We start from the raw sequence: 20,524 nt of genomic DNA on the forward strand, positions 1-20,524 counted from the left end.
GTTAATGTAAAGAATCTACATATTCATGGTGAAATTAGGGAAGAGTTTGGAGAATCAGTCCTGTGAGGAGGAGCTGAGGGAGCTGGGGGGGCTCAGCCTGGAGAAAAGAAGGCTCAGGGGGGACCTTCTGGATCCCTAAAATTCCCTGGAAGGAGGTTGGAGTTTGGGGAGTCGGGCTCTGCTGCCAGGGAACAAGGGACAGGAGGAGAGGGAACGGCCTCCAGCTGTGCCAGGGGAGGCTCAGGTTGGCCAGGAGGAGGAATTTCCTGCTGGAAAGGGTGGTCAGGCCTTGGCAGGGGCTGCCCAGGGAGGTTTGGAGTGCCCAGCCCTGGAGGTGTCCCAGGAAGGCCTGGATGTGACACTCAGTGCTCTGGGCTGGGGGACAAGGTGGGGATGGGGCACAGGGGGGACTGGGTGACCTTGGAGCTCTTTTCCAACCCCAGTGATCCCGGGATTCTGTGACTTTTACAGCAACCTCCACTCCTTGCTCCAAACCCCTTTTTGAGCAGGAGAGCGGGAAGGGGCGAAAGGAGAACACGAGGTTCTGCTGCCCTGCTCGTGCCCAGGGACCCTGGAAAGGTTCACAATTCCACCAAAACACCCCTTTTGGGCAGATCTTTTTTTGCCCTACTCACCAGGCCGGCTGAGGATCTGCCCTCACACCTTTGTTGGGGTGGTCCTGAGCACAAAAATAAACCATTAACTGAGTAACGAGCCAACCCAAAGGCAGAGGGGAAAGGATCCTTCTGTTGGTACTTGCACACCTTTGTTGAAGAATCCAGAGAAAGGCCCCGGGGTGCTGAAATGCAGACGGGGAGCACGATGTTATCTCCACTCAGGAACCTTCTCCCAGTCCAGTGGTGGCCACTCTCCAGCACTGCTGAGTTCAGACACCCCGGGTAGGGAGCAGGAACGGGGCTTCCAGTCTTCAGTAAACAGCATTTTTCCGCCTCGGGGCCCGAATCCTTCAAACATTTGCCTGGGTAATTGTCTGGGTTTGCCTCCTGGTGCCTCATCATCAGCTTATCTGTGAGTTCAGACTAAACCAGGGCGTGAGGGACGGGGGGAAGAGCTGCTGGAGGACAGGGGGAATAAACCCTTTCATATTTAATTCACTGGCAGGAGGGACTTGGTGTGACTGCAGCCCAACCATCATTTTCGGATCACGGCGGGGGGGAAGAAATGAGTAATGCAGCGTCTTAATTTAAACAGATTAAAGGGCTGCACAAATAATATGAAGGGGGTTTTTCTCTTTGGCTCCTCTGGCGGCCTCGAAATATCAACAACTGCAAAACAACAACAGCAAATATGTAATTTCTGGTCGAATTCAAGTGAGTTGTTTCCAAGTGTTGCCGATTTTTTTTAAATTGTGGAACTGTAGATGTGAAAAAAATATTTCAATTATGGCAATTTCTGAAGTTTTTTTCCCTCCTGGACCGAATCAACAGCCCATAATCTACAGTGACCTTGGGGTTTTTTTGCCATTGCATTGGATTTTTACATTAAATGTCTGAATGTTCGGTCTTCCTCTTATTTAAATAACTATTTAATATTTGCTTACGGATCAAGATTATGTTTAGCTTTGAGTTAGTTTCTTAAACGGGGGGGGGAAAAGGTTCCTTTTAGTCATAATGATGACTTGTGACTCTCTGTGCCACAGCTGTTTGAAAGTGCTCGGCTCAGCACATTCAGGGCAGCTCAGCCACGTTTAGCTGAGTTTCTAAAAAGTTTTTGATGTTTCAGAGGTTCAGAACTGCGAAGGGGGAACAACAATTTTACACGATATTTCAGAGCAGACAGGCTGGAAATTTGGAAAGAGTCCGTGGCGAGCCGGGCTTTTCGAGCCCCTCAGAAGAGTTTTGTGTCTAAAGGTCAATTTTTGGGTTGTTTAATACAGAAAGTGAAACAAAACTGTTATTTTTACAAAACACCACCCATTTCCCAGCGCTAAAAAAAAAGGAATTTTCCTCGGCCTGGCAACACAACAGCACTTTGTTGGTTAATACTGGCAATTACTTTATTTCTTCCACACCGGGACATTTTGCAACATTTGACATGTGTTGACACTTCTTTTCTGTACAGGATTACAGTTTTCCTTCAACGCTGTTATTCCTCACTCCACCCATTGCAGTCACACCTACCTGCACATAAACCAGGAATGAGGGGCAGGACTCAGTACACAAAATTTGGGGCAGCAGAGCAAGTGTCCAAGGTCTCTTTGAGCAGGGCAGGGACTGTCCCCCTGTGCTGGCACTGCTGAGGGACCTCCAGGGCTGTGCCCAGGTCTGGAACCTCATGGAAGAGAGACCTGGAGGGGCTGGAGCGTGTGCAGGGAAGGGAACGGAGCTGGGGAAGGGGCTGGAGCAGCAGGAGGGGCTGAGGGAGCTGGGGGGGCTCAGCCTGGAGAAAAGGAGGCTCAGGGGGGACCTTCTGGCTCTGCAACCCCCTGACAGGAGGGGGGAGCCGGGGGGGGTCGGGCTCTGCTGCCAGGGAACAAGGGACAGGAGGAGAGGGAACGGCCTCCAGCTGTACCAGGGGAGGCTCAGGTTGGACAGGAGGAGGAATTTCCTGCTGGAAAGGGTGGTGAGGCCTTGGCAGGGGCTGCCCAGGGAGGTTTGGAGTGCCCAGCCCTGGAGGTGTCCCAGGAAGGCCTGGCCGTGGCACTCAGTGCTCTGGGCTGGGGGACAAGGTGGGGATGGGGCACAAGGGGGATCCATGGGCTGGGAGGGCTTTTCCAACTCCAGGGATCCTGGGATTCTGTCTGGTTGTCCAAGGGAAGGTGCAAGGACATATTTGGGAGTTGGGACATCCCCAGGCTCCCCCTGCTCTCCTCCTGGCATCGCTGCCCTGGCAGGGGGCACAGGTAGATCCCCCTTTTCAGGGCAGCCCCTCCCTGACCACCCTGATCCAGAGTGTGTGTCCAGGGTGTCACTGGCTGATCCCAGCCTTTTCCAAACCCTACTCCTGCTTCTTCAGGGCTCTCACTTCTGGCACCTTGCTTTGGCAGGACCACCAAAGGGGTTCTGTGTGATTTGCTGAGCTGCTGCTTGGCATCTTCAGTGACACCAGAGAGAAGCACTTTGACCTTCAGAGCTCCTGCTGCCCAAACTTTCTACCCTTCAGATTTAGAACAAGCTCACTGGGAGCAGGGACAGGACCCAGGGAAGGGCTGGAGCTGGGACAGGGCAGGCTCAGGGTGGATCTCAGGACAAGGTTCTTCCCCCAGAGGGTGGTGGGCACTGCCCAGGCTCCCCAGGGCAGTGGGCACGGCCCCAAGGCTGCCAGAGCTCCAGGAGGGTTTGGACAACGCTCTGAGGGACAGGGGGGAGTGTTGGGGTGTCCTGGGCAGGGCCAGGGCTTGGACTGGGTGATCCTTGGGGATCCCTTCTAGCTCAGGATGTTCCATGATTCCATGAAATCCAGCAGAATTAGGTTTCTCTGTGGGCAGCAGGTCGAGCTGGGCCCAGTGTGTTTGTTGAGCCTTTGCCATGACTGTGGTTCAGAGGGTTGAACTCGGAGGTGAATCTCCACCTTCCTTTTAATTCTTCCTCCTCTGGCTGTGCCCCTGCAGCCCCTCTGGCTCAGGGGGTCAGGAGAGGTGTCCTGCTGACACCCTGAGGGCTGCAGGGCGGGTGGGACCAGAGGAGGATGCAGAGCAGCAGGTCCTGCATTCCTGGGCCCCACAGCAGCACCAAGGGGGTCTCGGAAGGGAAGCAGAGCATTTCTTAAATGGCATTTTAAATGTACTTCTGGCCTTGAAAGTCAAGCACACACTTCTGGGCTTGACTCATTTCCCATCTGGGTTTTGCAGATCTCCTTAGAACCAGCCTGAGAGTTCAGGGGAGCAGATCATTTAACAGGGTGTTCAGCAGGTCTGGGTTAGTTCAGCTGCCATAACGAGCAAGAGTTTCTCAGTTGCCTCCTTTTAAAAAAAAAAAAAACAACTCTGTGTGTCATTCTAAGTCAAACTGACTTTACAGATCCATGTTCACATGAAGAAGACCTTACTTCACCTTGTAAATCAAAGCTGCACTCTGGAGAGAGGTTTCATACCACTGGGCTCGGTATCACTTTGCTCAAGGTGACCTGAGCTGTTAAAGTATGAAGGTTGCATTTGATATGTGGCTGACTTCCTCTAAGTCAATAAAAATGAAACCGGGGTGTCTTTAGATCATCAGAGATCTGCTCATTAACCAAAAAGTTGTTTTAATCCTGATTTGTGATGGAATTTAAAAGAATCCGAGCAGATTTCGTTCGCCCTCCTGAATGAGGGCTTGGAGGGTGACACTGTGTGCAGAGAGAGTGCCCCTGGATGAATTCTACTTTATTAGTTTCTAGGCTTTCTTCTGAGCACTTGGGATGAGATCATGAAAGTGTAAATGGCTGTTATCTTCAAAGGCCCCTTTTATACTGACAAAACTCCACCTTACCCGCCCGTATTAATAATCTATTGCAATCCTAATTAGTTCACATCAAGGTCAGTGTTTTGTGGGGGATAAAATGACTGTAAGCTCCAGAGAGCGAGTTTTTTTCTTCCACTGCTTTCATGTGGAAAAAGAGGAGGGAGCAGTGGAAGTGTAAAAGAAGAGACTGATATGAGGACTTTCTGTTTATCTGTAGGCTAAAGAACTTGGATATGGAGTAATTAGTCCACATCATCAGGAGCAACCTGTAAGAAACCCAAGGCCACGTTGTAGTCATCCCTTTCTCACCCTGGCTCCCAGTGGATTGCAGAGACTTCCTTATTCAACTCTATTTTTCTCCTATTTTCTTTTTATTCTTTTTTTTTTTGTAAGGCATTGGTTTTCCAGTGGGAATAACCCAGCCAAGGAACTTTCAGCCCCTTACTCAATTGTCTTGAAATGTAGGCACAAAGCTGGGAGATGTTGCACTGGGACATGAGCTCATGACTGCCCAGAGCAGCTGTGGCTGCCCCTGGATCCCTGGAAATGTCCAAGGCCAGGTTGGATGAGACTTGGAGCAACCTGGGCTGGTGGAAGGTGTCCCTGCCCATGGCAGGGGGTGGCACTGAAGATCTTTCAGGTCTGGGGCTGAGCACCAGGGGCTGAGCAACCCCCTGCCAGGACCAGCAGGGTCGGGTCCAGCCCATGGGACTGGAATTTTTACCCAAGGAAGGTGCAGGTGATGCTGCACCTCTGTGCAGCTCTGGGCTCCTCGATATAAGGATATAAAGCTCTTAGAGAGCTTCCAAAAAGAGCCACGAGGATGGTGAAGGGCCTGGAGGGTCCCTTGAGGAGCAGCTGAGGGCACTTGGCTGGTGCAGCTGGAGCAGAGGAGCCCCAGGGCAGAGCTCAGGGGGGGCTGCAGCTCCTCCCGAGGGGCAGCTCCGACCTCTGGGAGCAGGGACAGGAGCCAGGGAAGGGCTGGAGCTGGGACAGGGCAGGCTCAGGGGGGATCTCAGGACAAGGTTCTTCCCCCAGAGGGTGGTGGGCACTGCCCAGGCTCCCCAGGGCAGTGGGCACGGCCCCAAGGCTGCCAGAGCTCCAGGAGGGTTTGGACAATGCTCTGAGGGACAGGGGGGACTGTTGGGGTGTCCTGGGCAGGGCCAGGGCTTGGACTGGGGGATCCTTGGGGGTCCCTCCCATCTCAGGATATTCCATGATTCAACCATTTAATCCCATGTCTGCAAACAGTGACTCAGTGTGACTTCCAGGTCCTGGCCCAGGAAACATCTCTCCAGTTCCTTTAGTCTTGCTTCACCCCATAAAAGAGAATCTTTTGAGGTGTAACCAGGCTGGGATCCATTAGACATCTGCACATTGTGTGTCTCTGTCTGACACAGTCATCTGGTATCTCTGCAATCGAGGAGGGAAAACAGCTGTTCCTGGGCTCTGATTCACCCTCCTGGCTCGGCTGGGATGTCTCCCTTAGGGTGAAACGACTTGCACCCCACAAGTGTCTGCTTCACCCTGCTGGCAACAAAGTCTGCAGTCTAGACAGGTAGCTCAGAGGTAGATACCTCACTGTGGATCTCTGGGGGGGGATGAATCCTCCCCTGAGAGCTGGGACAGCAGGAGACAGCACTTTGGAGACAATTACCAGCCCAGCTGAGTGCCTGTGTTTGCAGGGCACGATTTCCCTGCCCAAGGCGGGCTGAGAGCAGCTGCAGGGTAACAAGATGGGCTAATTTACTGCTCCTCCACGAGCATCGTGCCCCACCTGGGCCCAGCACTTCAGGCAGGCTGCTTTCAGGGTGTGAGGCAACCAGCACAAAGGAGATGCGTCTCCCCCGAGCTGTTTTTCCAGGTGAACTTTCCCTGCTGGGGTGACACGGGGTAATTCTCACGTGCTCTGACTCAGCCCTGAGTGCTCTGCTCTGAACCAAAGCCTCCTGCAGGCACCAGCTCTCCCTGCTGACACGGGGATGGAAGGGATACCCTTCCTCGGGGGGGATGGCAGGGATACCCTTCCTCAGGGGGATGGCAGGGATACCCTTCTTCAGGGGATGGCAGGGATACCCTTCCTCAAGGGGATGGCAGGGATACCCTTCCTCAGGGGAATGGCAGGAATACCCTTCTTGAGGGGGATGGAAGGGATACCGTTCCTCGGGGGCAGCAGGAGGATTGAGGAGTTAATGAGGTGGGAGGCGCTTTTGTACCTGGAGAGGTCAGGGAAGCGGGAAGAGGAGAGCAGGATGTGGGACCGGGAGCAGCAGGAGGCTGGGGAGGAGACGAGCAGAGATGCAGGATTTGTCACACAGAGCGTGGCAGCAGGTCAGGGGAAGCCCCCACAGCCCTCAGGTGATTCCCCCTCCAGACTCGGGACTATTTGACGTCCAGGTGTGGTTTTTACTCCCCCAGGGCAGGTCCCTGTGCAGCTCCCCGCGGATCATCCACCCTCTCCCAGGGCGGCACAACCCGCTCCCTGCTTGCCGAGGGGATCCACAGCGCTGGGCAGGAGGGAGAGGAGCGTCCGTGTGTGTTGGGCTGTGCAGGCACACTCACACACCCGTACCTGCCTGTCCCGACAGCCTCGTGTCACCCCCGGGCTGGGCACAGCAGGGCACGGGGTGTCTGTCCCTGATCCCCCCCTGACTTCCCGCTGCTCCTATCTCAGAGATAGGGCGCTGGCACCAGCCTGGCCCGTCTCCTCCAGGGCAGCCAAAGCACTGGAAGGTCAAGGCTGAGCTCTTTTTGCCTTCGTTCCCGGCGGGCGCTGAGCGGGAGGGCAGAGGAGGACGGACGGGCGGCGGAACAGGAGTCTCCCCCTTGAACAAACACCTGCGGCTCCCCGGGGGTGACTCACCCCTCCGGAGACAAAGAACAACGCGCCCTTAATTTGCAAAAAACCCGGCCTCGCCGCTCGCGCTGTCGCTGGCACCCGGAGCTGGGCACCGACGGGCGGTTCGCCCACGATGCCACCCCGCTCTCCCGAGCCCCGGTGACGCCAGCCCGGGAGGAGAGTGGCTGCTTGCTCAGGAGGAGCCGTGGCTTGTGTTTCGTGTGAGCGGCTTCTGCACCGACCTGCTGGGGCAGCACACGCGGGGATTGTGAAATCCGAGCGCTCCCGGCTCGGCCTTTGGAGCTGCCCGAGCTTCCTGCTGCCGGCACCGCCTCGCCCAGGGGTTTTTAGGGCACCCGTCGCCAGCGTTAAAACGCTCTTTGTTTCCAGGCAGCGCTCTCAGGCAGCGTTAGACTCGAGGGACACACGTTCTCCTCCTTCTGTCCCCAAAATATCCTTCTCCCGCCGCCTTTGGTACCATCTCCGGGAATTTTGCTGTCACGGGAGCACTGGCTTCCTTGACATGGATGTGAAAAGAGTGAAGGAATTCAAACTGGGATGCACTTGTTTGGTTTTCTCCCTCCCCTAGCAAAAAAATCCTCGTATAAGCACCACCACAGGTAGAACAAACAGCCTCAGCAACCTTTTATTATTTTTATTTTTTATTTTTTTTGAAAGGTTTCTGCTTGAGGCAGATATTTTCTTCTTTATTCTCAGGAGTGTGATGCCTTAGCGTGGAGAAACTCCCTCACTCTCCTATCCCACAGGTTTTTTTTTGGAGGCTCAAATGCCTCCAGAGCTTCTCCAGCCTTTTCAACGCCCCACAAAACCACAGGAATATTGAAGTAAAATGAAAGCAAACATTGAGGTAGAAGGTCACTGCCAGAGATGCCTCTCCCAGAGAATAGCTGGGGATTTGGGTGGCTTTTCCAAAGCCCCCTACCCTAAAACTTCCAGACACAAAAGGGATCTGCCCCTGTTGTTCTCCACCAGAATAACCCGTCACCCGTCAGCGATCTAAAAGGGGCTTCCCAAGGCCACGGGGAGAGGAGGGAACGCTCATGCCCTATAAATTTCCCGTGGAAATGAGAAGGCTTTGGAAAAAAAACCTTTCCCTGGGGGCAAATCAGGAGCCCGCACCCACCTCCGGTGTCTCTCCCGGCTGCTGCTCTGGGAGGTGGCTCCGTGGGGGTGACACCGCTTCCCAGAGCCTGGCACACGGAGGGAAAACCACCCCGCGGGGCACAGGAGCTGCCGGTGGAATTTTACAGTTTGCTCTGTAATTTTCCAGCTCCTCGTGTTCCAGCGGCCGAGAGGTCCGAGAATACCAGCCTTGTGTGGTGCTGCCGGTGGCGAGCCTGTCCTTTGGAAAGTCCCCCCTTATTTAAGCTCCTGACTAATTCTTTCAGCTGCCGGGGGATGGGTGACACACCTTTCCGCGGTGCTGCGCTAAGGCCGAGGATTTGCTGGGTCCCGAGAGAGAGGGAGGGAGGGAGATTGAGTCATTTTGGATGCCTCGCTCCTCAGGGGGAGCAGGTCAGACTCCCACCACGGCTTCCCATCCCTTCACCTGGAGCCGCTGGGCTCGGGGGTCAGCAAGTGGGAGGAGAGGCAAGGACAGGGACAGGCAAAGAGGGGAAGGGGGAAGCACCAAAGCGAAGTTTTAAGGCATCTTTCTGCCGAGCACAGAAGCTCCCGGAGCGTCCCTGCGCTCACAGCCCATTTCCTCTGTTGGGCAAGACACCTCCGGGAACGAACGAGTCCGGTCAAGACCATTCCTGCCTTTACACTGCGAGGAAGGGAAAGTCACCCCGTAAAAAAAAAACTGCTTCCCCTTGGAAAGATTAGCAAATCAGGCCAGGGGAAGAGCCAGGGGGAGAGGTGGGCAAATCCCAGACTCAGAAAAGCCTTTTCAAAGCAATTCAGGACCCGACTCTCTCTCTCCTCGTCTGCCTCCGAGTTCGACACCAGCTCAGCTAATCCCAGCTTTCATTCATCCCGTGTCTCCTGCCAGCTGCTGCCTCTCGGGCGCTCGCCAGGGCGGTGGAGGGATTGCAGAGCTGTCAGGCTTTCGGGGGCTGCCGGCCTGGGACTGACAGGCGTTTTTGCAGCTCGAGAAGGAAGCCTGGCAGCGGCGGCAGCGGTGTCGCAACGCTCGCCGTGCCGGGCAGGGGGGATTTTCACCGACATAAATAGTGGCTAATTGGCTGCTCAGCGCTCAGCGCTGGCTCCTTTCTCTTCCCCGAGCCTGGCTTGGGAAAAATCCCTTCCAGGAGGTAGTTTGTCCAGGTAGTTATGGTTGGAAGTGCGCAGGTGTCGTTTTTGGGGCAGAGGGGTGAGTGAGGAGAGGGGATGTGCAGGCAGCACATGAGGCAGTGCGGGAACGTGGGAATGGGGGCAGGCTGGCTGATCCAAGGTGTTCCTGCTCCAGTGGGAATGTGGGAATAGGGCAGGCTGGCTGATCCAAGGTGTTCCTGCTCCAGTGGGAATGGGGCAGGCTGGCTGATCCAAGGTGTACCTGCTCCAGTGGGAATAGGGGAATAGGGGCAGGCTGGCTGATCCAAGGTGTTCCTGCTCCAGTGGGAATGTAGGAATAGGGGCAGGCTGGCTGATCCAAGGTGTACCTGCTCCAGAGGGAATGTAGGAATAGGGGCAGGCTGGCTGATCCAAGGTGTACCTGCTCCAGTGGGAAGGTGGGAATGAGGCCAGGCTGGCTGATCCAAGGTGTTCCTGCTCCAGTGGGAATGTGGGAATGGGGCAGGCTGGTTGATCCAGGGTGTACCTGTTCCAGTGGGAATGTGGGAATGGGGCAGGCTGGCTGATCCAAGGTGTACCTGCTCCAGTGGGAATGGAGCAGGCTGGCTGATCCAAGGTGTACCTGCTCCAGGGGGAAGGTGGGAATGGGGGCAGCCTGGCTGATCCAAGGTGTACCTGCTCCAGTGGGAATGGGGCAATAGGGGCAGGCTGGCTGATCCAAGGTGTACCTTCTCCAGTGGGAATGGGGCAATAGGGGCAGGCTGGCTGATCCAAGGTGTACCTGCTCCAGTGGGAAGGTGGGAATGGGGACAGGCTGGCTGATCCAAGGTGTACCTGCTCCAGTGGGAATGGGGGCAGGCTGGCTGATCCAAGGTGTACCTGCTCCAGTGGGAATGGGGCAATAGGGGCAGGCTGGCTGATCCAAGGTGTACCTGCTCCAGTGGGAAGGTGGGAATGGGCACAGCCTGGCTGATCCAAGGTGTACCTGCTCCAGTGGGAATAGGGGAATAGGGGCAGGCTGGCTGATCCAAGGTGTCCCTGCTCCTCCCCGTTCGCTGCCGGCTCCGCCGCCATCCCGCGCCACGGCGACTGACTCACATCCTGCTGCTCCTTCCCGAGGCTTCCAGGAACATGCTGTATCATACTGGGATTTGGCCACGCAGCCTCTTGGCTGGGAGCAGGCAGCAGTGCCTGACCTGCGGTGACACAGGGAGAACCGGCTCCCTCTGTGCTCCCGGGGCATCCCACACACCCCCGGCACACGCGGCCCCGGCGGTGTTTCCCTGGCAGCTCCCCAGGGATCGCGGGACCTGAGCTCTGCTTTCAGTTCTGGGCTTTTAAAGCGACATTTTCTGAGCGGTGTTACGGAAATCTCGTGGGGGGTTTCTTTCAGAGGATTGTTCTGTGCGTCGTGTCGAAAGGGGGAGGTGATGTTTGCTCTGTGACCTCAAGCAACAGCCTGAGCTGGTGCCGTGAATCACCCTCTGAAACGTGCTGATTTACAGATTCCGAGCGCCTGACAGCACGCCAGCGATGTCTTTAGGAGGGGGCAGGGCTTTTTAACCCAGAGAGGTTGTGGATTCCCCATCCTTGGAAGTGTCCAAGGCCAGTTGGACGGAGTTCAGAGCAACCTGGGCTGGTGGAAGGTGTCCCTGCCCGTAGCAGGGGGTGGAATGAGATGATCTTCAAGTTCCTTTCCAACCCAAACCATTCTGGCATTCTATGATTCTAAGAACTCCCAAAACACTCAGAGCACAAGATGATGGGTCAAGACCTTGGTTAAAACCACGCACAGCTCCTGAGCTCTCACAGAACATCCTTTTGTCCGTAAAACCGATCCTGAGCACGGGGACATGACGAACATGAAGTCCTGGAATGCTGTTCCTGTGTGATTCTCTTTTGGAGGAGGCACACACCTTAAAGTATGGAACAACACACCTGGCCCTCTCATGGAATCCCAGAATGGGCTGCCAGAGCTCCAGGAGGGTTTGGACAACGCTCTGAGGGACAGGGAGGATTGTTGGGGTGTCCTGGGCAGGGCCAGGGCTTGGACTGGATGATCCTTGGGGATCCTTCCAGCTCAGGATAGTCTGTGATTCCATGATCCCTCCCGTGCATCCCTGCTCTTGGATACCCCCCGCTGCCGCCTCCGACGCACTTTTAGGCGATTCCCGGCTGGGAATGACCCAGAGCTGTTCTCAGAGCGCTGCGGTTGCTCCGGGATCGCTCGTTTTCAGAGCGATTTCGGGATTTCGGGGGGTCCCGGGGCCGGGGAAGGTTCGGGGGGGACGCGGCGCCGCCGCTTTGCCGGAGCGGCATCGCCACCCCGCGGCAGCGCCCCGCAACTGCAGCCGGGAGCGCCCCGGCCATCCCGGCGGGAATTGCCGCTGGAAAAACAGCTGGAAAACACAGGGAGCACCCGGGATTGCCACCCCCGGGTCATCCCTGCGGGAATCACCACTGGAAAAACAACTGGAAAACAGACAAATGCGGAGGGCATCCCGGGACCGCCACCCTCCCCCCGGGCCATCCCTGCGGGAATCAGCGCTGGAAAACCAGCCAAACACAGGTGACACCTCAAGACTGCCACTGCAGGTCATCCCTGCGGGAATCACCGCTGGAAAAACAGCTGGAAAAGAACCAAACACGGGGGGCACCCGGGACCGCCACCGCGAGTCATTCCTGCGGGAATCAGCGCTGGAAAAACAGCTGGAAAATAGACAGACATAGGGGGCACACTGGGACCACCCTCTGGGCCATCCCTGCGGGAATCAGCGCTGGAAAAACAGCTGGAAAAGAACCAAAGAGAGGGGGAATCTCGGGACCGCCACCCTGGGCCATCCCTGCGGGAATCACCGCTGGAAAAACAGCTGGAAAGCAGCGAAGCAGAGGGAGCGGCCCCGAAAGGGAGGCCGGCTCCTGCTATTTTCCCCGCCCCGTCTCCCCCCAGAGCGCGTTTCGTTAAAACCATTAATTACGCAACGCTCGCGCGGCTTTAATTAGAGCTGCCGAGCGCGAGGCGAACCCGACTTTTTCGGGGCAGTAAAACATGACGGGGCACGAAAGGCGGTTCAGCCCTTTGTGCTCGATGGGTTGTTAAAGGGAAGGAGGCAGAGAGAGAGGCCGGGAGAGCTCGTGACTGCGCCGAGAGGTGTGAATTATTGCACCACAACTCTCGCCCCGGAGGGGTCTGGAGCCATTAATGACTTGTTTTCATGGTTTGTTTTTTTTTTTTTAAAAGACGTTTTCTCACACTGTAAAAAAAAAAAAAGCAGAAATGGAAAGTAGTCGCTAATGGGAGAAGCGCCGGGAGGATCGGGCTCCCCCTGGAGCGACTTGGTTTTGTGCTGGTTTGATCCTCTTTTCAGTGATTTTGGGGATCCCGTGGGCCCAAAGCCCTGTTGTTTCCCTTTGTTGAAGTAGCCCTGCCTGCAAATCACGGATATTCCGAGTCGGGAAGCAGCTCCCGTTTATTTGCAGCATGTTTTCCACCAAATGAACTTCAGCTCCTGAACTGGGCTCCTTTTTATTGGCAAAGCAGGAAAGAGTTCGTTGCTTTTTTTCTTTTGTGCAGCCTCGTCCTGTGTCCAATTCAAACCCATTCCCGTTTAATTTTGGGCAACCTGAAAGCTGAAGGAAAGCAGATAGCCCAGAAATAAAACACTGCTTGAGGATTTTCCCCCCCACCCCCCAAGTCCAGATCCTACTGAAGCTTTACTGGGAGCCGAGTGTGCCTCTTGATAATGAAACTATGCCATAAAAATGCTATTCCATGGATCCTTTTTTCCACTTATTATTAAAAAAACTGTGAGGGTGATGCCTGGGGTTAGTCAGCACAACCTGCTTTCACGTGTGTGTATAATATAATGCACTGTATTAACATCCCTGAATGGATTGCAACTCCTTTAACCAGCCTGATGTCAGAAGGTGAATCCTTAAGAGCAAACCCAGGGATGGGGGAATACAGGTACCAAGATGGAAAATTGATTGGTAGTTTGAACCTTCACTTAAGAAAGACTTAATGGGATGAGGAGATTAATAAAGAGGGTTACTGTGGTGGGGCTGTCACTGCTTCTGGTAGCCCAGAGGTCAATAATCAGAGCAAATGGATGAGGCAGGTCAGGTATCTCAGCTAAAGGATCTTCCTGGATGTTCCTGGGCACGTTCTGGGGCCATTCACCTGGTTTTTAGGGAGGGTGGAACTTTGTGTCCTGGTGTCCTGTGCTCTGGGGGGGCCTCAGGAAGAGCTTTGCCAGCAGGGCAGGGAGGGGATCCTGCCCCTCTGCCCAGCCCTGGGGAGGCACATCTGGAGAGCTGGGCCCAGTTCTGGCTCCTCAGGGCATGGAGCTCCTGCAGCAGGTCCAGGGGGAGGTGACAAAGGTGCCCAAGAGATGGAGCAGCTCTGGGAGCAGGAAAGGCTGAGGGAGCTGGGGCTGTTCAGCCTCCAGAGCAGACACTGAGAGGGGACCTCCCCCAGGTCTGGAGGGGCTGCAGGGAGGGGGCAGAGGATGGACCAGGCTCTGCTTGGGGGGGCCCACGAGGAACAGGCAGGAACTGATGCCCAGGACCCACTGTGGGTCCTTCCAACCTCACCCATCCTGGGATTCTGTGATGTTAATTCTGGTGGCACTAAAAGAAAGAAACCGTATTCCAGGGGAGGCTTTTCAGTGTTTAGTAAATCCATGACAAGGTCTTGCTTCCTCTGTGGCAGCTGCTGTGGCTTTTTCTGCATCTTTTTACTGTTGTTCGTGCGTTTATTGCCCTTGGAGCTGGTTTATGGACCAGGATCCCACGAGGGCTGGGTTAGGCACAGGACAAAACCATGTCTCTTGTGCTGAAGGACAAGAGAAAAGGAGAAAAGTGTCAGAGGGAGCTGCCCCACCACAACAGGAGAAAACAGAATGTTCTCTCCTTTTAACCTGAAAAGCAAGGATGGGGGGCAGCTCCCCCTTCACACACCCCAGGTCACTCCCAGGAGCCTTTTCCTCTCTTCCCTGCAGTGCCAAGACCTCAGGACAGAGCCCCTGGAAGGTGATAAAACATTCTCAGACTGAGGGGTTCTGCTACTTCCCATTGAGGAGGAATTTCCTGCTGGAAAGGGTGGTCAGGCCTTGGCAGGGGCTGCCCAGGGAGGTTTGGAGTGCCCAGCCCTGGAGGTGTCCCAGGAAGGCCTGACCGTGGCACTCAGTGCTCTGGGCTGGGGGACAAGGTGGGGATGGGGCACAGGGGGGATCCATGGGCTGGGAGGGCTTTTCCAGCCTCAATAATCCTGGGATTCTGGGATGCAGTTGAGCAGAACCCCTGACAGAGAGGTGAGAGAGACTCTGTTCCTGTACCAGAGCACTTCCAGGGCTCCCTGGGTGGGAGGAACAGACGAGGGAATTTCCATCCCGTGACTGGGATTCCACTCCCAGGATTCCAATGCTCAGATGCAGTACTGAAATCTGGGATTTCAGGCTGAAATAAGGGAGTAATGACTTAATTAACCCTGTTTCAGAGTTGAAACATGTGGTGTCACACCATTACAAGGCTCACTCTGCAGATGCTTTCTGGTATTTATCCTAATGCCACCTCTGGAGACTGAATTCCCTCTTCCCTCTCCCTGTGATCTTTAATAAACACTGCCCATACATTAACAATCAGGTGATGCTGCAGCTCAGAACATTACAGGCTTTGTGCTGGGTCTTTTTGTTCCTGCTGGAGTCCATTCCCTGCAATTGGGATGTTGCTTTGAAACCAGCACGAGCCAACTGATTTTATTTTTTAAGGAAGTCCTGTCTGAAAAAAAGAAATAATTAAATATTAACAATATCTGAGTTTGAACACGTTGCTCAGCAAAAAAAAAATCTCTTGACTTCGGTTCAATCTGAGACTTCACTGGTTACTTTTTAAAAGCTTGGAGTTTTGTATAAACCTCCCCCTTGTAAACAGATGAAGCAAACAAAATGTAAAACCCATCTCCCAGAAGAACAACAAAATAATTTTTTCCAGATGGGCTCTCTGATGGAAGATCAAAGCCCTCATCTCAGGCTTGGGAAGTTTCCCTTCCACGCTGATATCAGTTTTATCTGAGCACAGTTCATCCAACGTTTGCCTTTTTTTTTTTCAATAAAGGCAATTATCTGGATGGACCTGTGGCTCTTAAAGCTGAAGAAAATAGAAAAGAATTCACTAAAAACAGTAAAAATAAAAATCTGGGTAGGTAAAGGGAGGGGGGAGAGGAGGAATCTCTCTGATTCTTTTGATTTATAAAAAAATTAGACATTTCCATAGGCTGAAAAAATAGCAGGAACTGCAAAGAGGAAATCAGCAGGGAAAGAGTTGGGTTTGCATCGATGCAACTGGTTTGGGCAAACTCCCTGTCGTGAACCTCTGAGTTCAAACCTCAGCCAAACCCCTCGTGTGGCTCCAAAAGAAAGGGCTGGAGGTTTTTCACAGCAGGAATTGCAGGGACAGGATAAGGGGGAATGGCTTAGAACTGACAGAGAATAGGGTTAGATGGGATATTGGGAAGGAATTGTTGGCTGGGAGGGTGGGGAGGGGCTGGGATGGAATTCCCAGAGAAGCTGTGGCTGCCCCTGGATCCCTGGAAGTGTCCAAAGCCAGGTTGGAGCAACCTGGGCTGGTGGAAGGTGTCCCTGCCCATGGCAGGGGTGGCACTGGATGGGGCTTTGAGGTCCCTCCCAACCCAAACCATTCCATGATTCCATGATTTTCAGCCCTGCAGTGCCACAGATCTGATGTGAGGCTTTGTGCTTCTAAAATTTGTGTTTCCCTGTCTGTACCCATCACTCTGAACTTATTTCCATATTTTAGGGCGTGCAAAGCAGATGGACAAAATACTTGTTCCTCTCACAAAGCCCAGGATTTTCCACAGGCTGAGGAATTCCTGTCCCCCAGTCCTGCTCACCCACTTGACCTGCCTTCTGGAGATAAACTGATTTCTCTGGGCTGGTGTCGCTCTCCACCTCTGTCTCTCTCTCACACACAAACACGATTTCATCAAGTTTTTCTCTCTCTATTTACACCCTGGCAGAGAAACACTCGCAGGCAGTCCAGCAGTTTTGCCTCCTTGCTGCCCTGCAGGGCACCTTTTTTTTTTGGCTAAAAGGGGCTGCAAGTCCACAGCCTCAAACCCTAATGACTTTTCCCCTGGGAAATCCTAACCCGAATTATTTCCTTTCCCGCCATTAACGTGAAACAGCAAACGGAAAAATTAGGGAAAAAAATTAGGAAAAAATAGGAAAAAATAGGAAAAAAATAGGAAAAAATAGAAAAAAAAATAGAAAAAAAATAGAAAAAAATACAGATAATATTTTAGAAAGCCCTTCACTCACAGGTGTCCTGACAGAGTGAGGGGTGATGGCACAGAGCCGGGATCGCCGGGGCTCTCTTCGGGCTCCGCTTTGGGGTGTGTGGAGCTTTTTAGGGTTTTGCCAAGTTTTGCCCTTCCCAACGGCCTATAGGTCTCTTTTTGGTTGCAGACACGAGGCAGGTGCAGCCGTCCCCGCCGTGGTCCTACGACCAGTCCTACCAGTACCTGGGCTCCATCGCCGCGCCCTCGGTGCACCCGGCCACGCCGATCTCGCCGGGCAGGGCCGGCGGCATGTCCTCGCTCACCGCCGAGCTCTCCAGCCGCCTCTCCAGTGAGTACCCAAATCCCGCTCCCTCTGCTCCATAGGGAATGTTCCCCGTCCCCCTGGATGTTGGCTCTGGTGGTGCTGTCCCCAAAGTGCCACCACGGCCCTTCTCCGGCGGCGGCAAAACCCGCCCCGGGGTCTGGGGGGGGGTTTGTGCAAAGAGCAAAGAAAGGGAGGGTTTTAGTGAGGGAATCAGCTTTTAGGGGATGAATGGAGTTTTGGTAAATGAGTCACCTTTTAATCAATGAATTGCAGGATTACTGGGGTTGGGAAAAGCCCTCCCAGCCCATGGATCCACCCTGTGCCCAAGGGGCTCTGGTGGGTATGTGAGAAGGGACAACAGAATGATTTATCTGGGGGATGACCCTTTATCTTTCCTGCGTGCCAGAAGCCTTTTCCTCCTGCTGAGTGAAACCCCAGAATCAGTTGGAAAAGGTTGGAAAAGCCCTCCCAGCCCATGGATCCCCCCTGTGCCCCATCCCCACCTTGTCCCCCAGCCCAGAGCACTGAGTGCCACGGCCAGGCCTTCCTGGGACACCTCCAGGGCTGGGCACTCCAAACCTCCCTGGGCAGCCCCTGCCAAGGCCTCACCACCCTTTCCAGCAGGAAATTCCTCCTCCTGTCCAACCTGAATCACAGACTGGCTTGGGTTGGGAAGGACCTTAAAGATCATCCAGTTCCAACCCCTCTGGGACACCTTCCACTAGCCCAGGTTGCTCCTGGGTTTGGGGCTCAACACACCACTGTCAAAAAGGAAGGAAAAAAGAGGAGAAAGCAGCACTTTGAAGGTGGATGGAGCTATAAAAAAAGGTTTGGATTGCTGAAAAATTCTCCTTTCTGCCAAGCAATGAATGCCACAGATACTCCAGCCCTGTTTCCCTCCCTCCTTTTAAATTCAGGCCAGAGCACAGCAGGTTATGGGTGCACACACTGACTGCAGGATGGGTGGGGTTGACATTTTAAGTATTGCACTGGACTGTGGTGTTACATCTCCATCAAACTGTGCTGCAGAGCTCTACAAGCCACCAGAGAAAACCTGGAAGTGAAAGCCACCCCCTGGTCCCACCATCCCAAGGGCCCATGTGCTGCCTCAGACCCACACATATTGACCCAATCTGTGTGTGTGCAACAGCAGGGGTTTTCTTAGAACCAAGGAGAGCCATAAAATTCCAATTTGCATACAGCTTTTGCAAAAAAATCCCTCCTTTGGCTGCACATCTTGCTCTGGTTTGAATGCTCAGGGCTTCTTCTGAGATCAGAGAGAGCCACTTGAACGTGCTCCAGCCTGTTCTGTCGTCGTATAGAGCCCACTTTGAAAGACTCACGGGGAGGATGCACACCAAAAGTAAATCATTTGTTGGGTCTAAGTGTTAATTGCATCCCAGAAACAGCTGAAAATACAAGAAACCTTCCAGAGGGAAAGTAAAAAAAAAAAAAAAAAACCAAAAAAAGGTAATTTCTTAATTCAAAAAAAAACCTGCAAAAATCCTCCTGTTCTTTATTAACACACTCTTCCTTTAAAATGAAGACACCTCGTTTTAGTTTCTGACAAAGAGCAAATTTGAGGAGTTTTTCAGGCCCTCCCATCTAAAGACCCAGTGCCTCCTGTCATGGTTTGAGAACCCCAAAATCCAATTCCCTAGTCCAAACCCCCCCACACAAGATCAGCACCACCAGCAGCTTGGTTTGGATTCTTGGCCCAAGAAAGAAAAAGACCCAGTCTGGGACATATTTGAAATATCTTGACATTAAGTGTCATTATTCTGCTTTTTGCCAGGGCAGAACAAGCCCTCATCTGATGAGTGATGTGTCCAGGTAGGAAGTTTGATTTCTTTCTCAGGAATGAGGTGTGGAAGCGTCATTTAAAGTCTGGCAGGTCTTCAGATGCCACCTTTGACCTTGGCTACTCCGAAGCTCCAGCTGTTTAAATCTAAAGGTGCTGGTGTCCAGAGAAAGGAAATGTGTTCCCATCAATCATTCATTAAAAAATGGAGGTCAAACTCAAAAAGGAGGCGTTCAGCAAACAAAAAGAGCTTTTCTAAGGAATTTAAAGAAGTTCTCTGGTGGGTTGATGTGTCGCTGGTGAGCTCTCAGAGCTTGGAGTGGTGAGAGCCAAGAGCTTGGTTTTCCCTCTGCTTCCCCTCACGAGGGTTTCCTTCAGCACATGGCTCCTCTTCTGCCTTGTCTGAGAGAAGAACTTGTCTTCTGGAAAGATTTTTTTCCTAATTATTATCATTACTGTTGTTATTTTAATCGTGCAGAGCTGCCAGCTCTAGGGAGTGACACCTTCCACTCAGCTGAGTCATGATGGAGATCCTTCCCAAAGGGGCCTTTATCTGCTCTGCTTGTGTCATCTCTGCACACCAGGGCAAGATTTGAAGGGACTGAAAATAATTCCAGGGATGTCAGAAAAATTGGAGCAGAATTTGACTGTCCTATGGATGACAAGTCTCAAGTTCTGCCAAGGGAGGCTCAGGTTGGACAGGAGGTGGAATTTCTTGCTGGAAAGGGTGGTGAGGCCTTGGCAGGGGCTGCCCAGGGAGGTTTGGAGTGCCCAGCCCTGGAGGTGTCCCAGGAAGGCCTGGCCGTGGCACTCAGTGCTCTGGGCTGGGGGACAAGGTGGGGATAGGGCACAGGGGGGATCCATGGGCTGGGAGGGCTTTTCCAACCTTTTCCAACTGATCCTGGGATTTCACTCAGCAGGAGGAAAAGGCTTCTGGCACACAGGAAAGATAAAAGGTCATCCCCCAGATAAATCATTCTGTTGTCCCTTCTCACATACCCACCAGAGCCAAGATGTCCAGGAGTTAGTGACAACTCTGTAGACATTACATGAGGACACAGATATGAAGACCTCAAACAAAACTGATTTATCTTGACTTTGGTAGGATTGAGAGTCCTGGGGAACTGGTTCTAAGCTGGGCTGAGCCCCTGTGTGCAAACCCTTCCTGTGCACATGCAAAGGGAGATCTCCACTCCATGGAGCTTCCCATTTGAGACAGCCAACAGAACTGGTGGCAAGGAGAGGCTCTGCAAAAGCTGGACAATTTATGTGTAGGTCCCATCAGTGTCCCTGGTGAGTCAAATCATAGAATCACAGAATCAACTGCATTGGAAAAGCCCTCTGAGATCATTAAGTCCAACCCTTGATCCAACCCCGCCGTGGTTCCCAGCCCATGGCACTGATGCCACATCCAGTCTGTCCTTAAACACCTCCAGGGATGGAGAATCCACCCCTTCCCTGGGCAGCCCATTCCAATGGCTGAGCACCCTCTCTGCAAAGAAATTCTTTCTAATATCCAACCTAACCCTCCCCTGGCACAGCTGCAGACCCAGCCCTCTTGTCTTGCTGATGGTTGCCTGGGAAAAGAGACCAACCCCTCCCT

At 53.5% G+C, this 20,524-nt stretch overlaps 1 protein-coding gene and 1 long non-coding RNA gene across 2 annotated transcripts in view; one reads left to right on the top strand and one right to left on the bottom strand.

The window, feature by feature from the left end:
* The window catches only part of RUNX1 (RUNX family transcription factor 1), a 95,392-nt gene that overhangs the window by 67,629 nt on the left and 7,239 nt on the right, over nucleotides 1-20,524 (top strand). The window contains exon 5 of the mRNA XM_064647120.1: nucleotides 16,983-17,144. Coding sequence (XP_064503190.1) covers nucleotides 16,983-17,144 — 162 coding nt within the window. The remainder of the gene's footprint in view (nucleotides 1-16,982; nucleotides 17,145-20,524) is intronic.
* LOC135410421 (uncharacterized) lies at nucleotides 14,147-15,929 on the bottom strand. Its single transcript, XR_010428676.1, has 2 exons — nucleotides 15,130-15,929; nucleotides 14,147-14,332 (listed from the first exon to the last, which is right to left on the bottom strand). It is a non-coding gene; the product is annotated as an uncharacterized LOC135410421 (long non-coding RNA).

The sequence above is a fragment of the Pseudopipra pipra genome, chromosome 2, assembly GCF_036250125.1.
Source record: "Pseudopipra pipra isolate bDixPip1 chromosome 2, bDixPip1.hap1, whole genome shotgun sequence".
In the NCBI taxonomy this organism is placed as follows: Eukaryota; Metazoa; Chordata; class Aves; order Passeriformes; family Pipridae; genus Pseudopipra; species Pseudopipra pipra.